The 4,186-nt window shown below is 42.8% G+C and overlaps 1 protein-coding gene across 1 annotated transcript in view; it reads right to left on the minus strand.

Annotated features, from left to right (window-relative positions):
* The window catches only part of LOC119428337 (anoctamin-4), a 136,933-nt gene that overhangs the window by 130,108 nt on the left and 2,639 nt on the right, over nucleotides 1-4,186 (minus strand). Inside the window, exon 2 of the mRNA XM_037696010.1 lies at nucleotides 2,317-2,391. Within this exon, the coding sequence (XP_037551938.1) occupies nucleotides 2,317-2,391 (75 nt within the window). The remainder of the gene's footprint in view (nucleotides 1-2,316; nucleotides 2,392-4,186) is intronic.

A 4,186-nucleotide genomic window follows, 5' to 3' on the forward strand; every position in this document is an offset into this window, starting at 1 on the left:
TCAGTGATTTGTAGACATACATGAGTATTTTGAACTGGATTCGAAAGTGAACCGGTAACCAGTGCAGTGAGGCCAAAACTGGTGTAATGTGCTCTCTTTTGCCTGCACTGGTTAAAAATCGGGCTGCTGCATTCTGGACCAGTTGTAGTCGTACAATGGAGGTCTGACTGATACCAAACAAGAGCGAACTGCAGCAATCAAGCCTAGATGTAATGAATGCATGTATTACTGTCTCCAGGTTCTTTTTGGACAATATGGGCTTCAGTTTAGACAGCCGCCTCAGTTGGAAGAAGCATGATTTAACAATCATGTTTACATGATTGTTAAGTTTCAGGGAAGGGTCCATTATCACGCCCAGATTAGTGACTCTTTGTTTTTCTGACAGGGTTAGAGCGGAAAGGTCGATGCAGTGGCTTGTGATCGTGTCGTTGGGAGGGAACAACATGACTTCAGACTTCTTTTCATTGAAACTTAAGAAATTTAAAGCCATCCAGTCCCTGATGTCAGCCAGGCAGTCGAGCAGCGGTTGAATAGAGCATGTGCCATTGTGTCTTAGGGGGAAGTAAATTTGACAATCATCGGCATAGAAGTGGAAGGGCATGTTGTGTTTCCGGAAAATAGCACCAAGCGGCAGCAGGTATAAAAAGAATAGGAGGGGACCCAGTATGGACCCCTGCGGAACCCCCCATTTAAGCTCTGCCTCTGCGGAACTAAAATCCTTGATGGAGACACAAAAGGATCTGTCAGTGAGGTAAGATCTGAACTAATTAAGGGCTGATCCTGTGACGCCCACCCACTGCTCCAACCTAGCAATGAGGATCTCATGGTCAATGGTGTAAAAGGCGGCTGTGAGGTCCAACAGGACGAGCAGCACAGAATCACCGGTATCTGTGAATCTGAAGATGTCGTTAAAGACCTTCAGCAGGGCAGTTTCAGTGCTGTGGAGAGGTTTAAAGCCAGATTGGAAAAGCTCTAAGATGGCGTGATCCTCCAGGAAGCACTTCAACTGGGACTTGACTATTTTCTCCAGTACCTTTGAAACAAATGGGAGTTTGGAGACAGGTCAGAAGTTGGAAACGAGTGAGGGGTCAAGATTTAGTTTTTTCAGGAGAGGCTGGACAGCATCATGTTTAAAGGTTTTTGGCACCACGCCAGTGGATAAACTACTGTTTTCTATATCAAGAATGGACGGACCTAGAGTGGGAAAAACCTCCTTTCGTAGTCGAGGGGGGACCACATCAAAGGGGTAACCAGAAGGTTTCAAGCTGCACATGACCTGCTCTAGAGAAGATAGAGTGATGGGTTCAAAATGGTCAAAAGGAGCTACAGATTGAGGTGGGATGGATGGGTCATGAGTTGGAGGGGAAATGAGAGCCCTGGTGGTCGCAATTTTTTCCACAAAGAAATGTAGGAAGTTGTCGCACAGCTCAGTCGAGGCTTCCAGAGGTGATGGTTCAGTGAGGTGGAGAACAGAGTTTAGGGTGGAGAGGAGGACACGTGGGAAATCTGTTCTGTGATCAGACAAATGGAAATTTGGCATTCTTTAGGGAACAGTGGAAGCCACATCCTCTGTTCTAAAGAGGAGATGATCCATCCAACCTATCAGCACACAGTTCAAAAGTCTGCTTCTCTGATGGTATGGGGGTGCATTAGTGCCCATGGCATCGACAGTTCATACAGCTGAAAAGTCCTCATCAATGCAAAAGGTTTATACAGGTTTTAGAACAATTGCTCACATTCAGAATGCACCTTTATTTTGGGGTGGGGGTGGGGTGTCTTGCATATTTTATTGTTTAACCACTAACTACTGTACATTCATTTCAGCAGCTTAGCTTCATGGTAGAAGAGTCTGGGTGCTGAACTGAACTGTCTGCTGCCCAGACATCTCAGGAATTGATTGATTGAGAATGTTTTATGCAACAGGAAAACATGAAATCCGAGAAAGAAAGGATGAATAAAACTCAGACATTGTTTATCTCTGTCATGCCAAAAGTGGCTGAAATGGACCCAAATGCAGGTGATCAGGAGGCAGGTTTTGGATCAAGGCTTGAATTTTAATACCTGTTTAAATCAGGACAAATAGCTTTTTTTATGGGCAATTTTCTTACAGAGGATCTGCAGCCAACAGAACTACATTTGTAAAATTATTATGTAACAGGTTTAAAGACGCAACCAAGAGCTAGCAGTACTTCATTAATAGAAGCATCATACAGAGCTGAAGTTTTTATTACATGCAAAATAATGTCCACATGGCCGGCTACTGCAGCTTCTTGAATATTTCATCCATGAAGAGGAATACCTGAGTATCAAACTTACCAATGGTGATCTGACTGACGCAGCTGTAAAAGGTTCCTGAGGAGACATTGTGGCTGCTGCTGCTGGGTTCACGGTCTGTGAGAGGGGGCAGAGGAACAGTTCACAGGGTTTCATCCAAAGCAGTGCAACAGTTATTGATTTATTTCTGGACAAGGGAATATCTGTTAGTTTTACTGCTTATTTTGTAATATTAGACAGAAGTGTTTCTGCAGTCTCTAGATGGAATGATGTTTTTCTTGTTGTAAATATGTTCACAAGGTGCAGAAGTCTAAATAATGGATTGTTTTGCTTAAAATAAATGAACTTGCGACTGCTGGATATGGGCACCAGTGAACCCCATGACCCTGAAAGGAAGAAGCGGATAAAAGATAATGGAAGGATGGATATGAACTTGCAGGGTTACAGAAATGAAACTCCTAATCTTGCTGTGTTAATGCACTGAACCACAGTTAGGCCATCCTTACACTGATGAACATCCCCACTACAATGTAAAAACTGCAGTTTTGTGCCGTTTGTGGAGTGTGGGGAAGAGTGGTAACAGCAGCGGCAACGTTTTCAACATGGTGGTGAGGCGTTAAAGCATGTTTGGTCACATTAGCTTGAGGCCTAGACAACTACTCTGATTGTGACAAGGTCGTGGAAGCAACCTAACATAGATGTGGGGGTAACATTGTGCAACCCTGGCATTATCTTAGTGTATAGCTGTATCCTGCTGCAGTCCAACAGAGTTGTGGCAGGGCAGGTGTGTGAAGCATGATGAAGGTGTAGGAGTGCACCAAGTGCCTGAAAGCAAATTTTTAGATAGTTTTGATTTTGAATTCTGCTCCAAACTATAATAACATATGCTGATGTATCCTGATGCATGCTCAGTAATCCAGGTAGAAAAACCTAAAAAAGTTAAATCTGGTCCTCTGGACATTCCAAAAAAAAAAAAAAAAAAAAAAAAATCTAACTAAACTAAACAAAAAAATTGTAGAAATGTTTTGTCTCTCATCCGAAAGACTTCTTCAGTCTGAGGTGCTGTATTCAGCTCAGTCTCTTAAATAGCACCTTCTCAGAGTGAATCAACCAGTTTGCTGCTGACAACCAAAAGCAGTTTAATGATGGACGATTTCTTTTCACAAAGATGGCCTCCTTTACTCCTCTCTCAAACCATCGTTCCTCTCTATCCAGGATGTGAACATCTTAATAATCAGGTCTCTCTTGTAAATGAGTCCTCGAGGCTCAACGGGATTTACCTGTCTAAATAAAGGCTGAATGAATGAATGAATGAATCTTCATCCCTGAAAGAGTGACCGCTGGTCTGGAGATGAGTGCAGCCTGAAAATTTTGGAGCAGGACAAGGTTATTGACCGTATTCTGTACCACAGACTGTACCAGGGGAGGCCACACCTAGTCTGTATGGTTTACCTAAAATCCACAAACAAGGTGTACCTTTAAGACCAATTGTTAGCATGAGTAACTCTGTCACTTACAATGTTTCCAAATATCTGGCGTCTGTACTCATCCCTTTAGTTGGCAGCTCAGAACACCACATACAGAACACCATGGACTTTGTGGATAAGGTGAGGGATGTCATCATGGAGACTGAGTGCTTAGTGTATATTTAGTTGATGTTTTTCTTAGTTCATATCTTAGATGTTATTACTGTTTTTCTTATACATTTTATTGTTGGATGTAACTGGGACCCTGTGTACATAATTTCGCTCCACCACATGTACCATATGAGGTGCGAATGACAATAAAGAAACTCTGACTCTGACTCTGACATCACTCTTTACATGCATTCCTGTTGAAGATGCAGTAGAGGTGGTCAGTTTAAGATTAAAATCAGACACCACTCTGAGCAGCAGGACCACGCTTTCCACAG

Source organism: Nematolebias whitei, chromosome 22 (assembly GCF_014905685.2).
Source record: "Nematolebias whitei isolate Nwh7 chromosome 22, NemWhi1, whole genome shotgun sequence".
Lineage (NCBI taxonomy): Eukaryota > Metazoa > Chordata > Actinopteri > Cyprinodontiformes > Rivulidae > Nematolebias > Nematolebias whitei.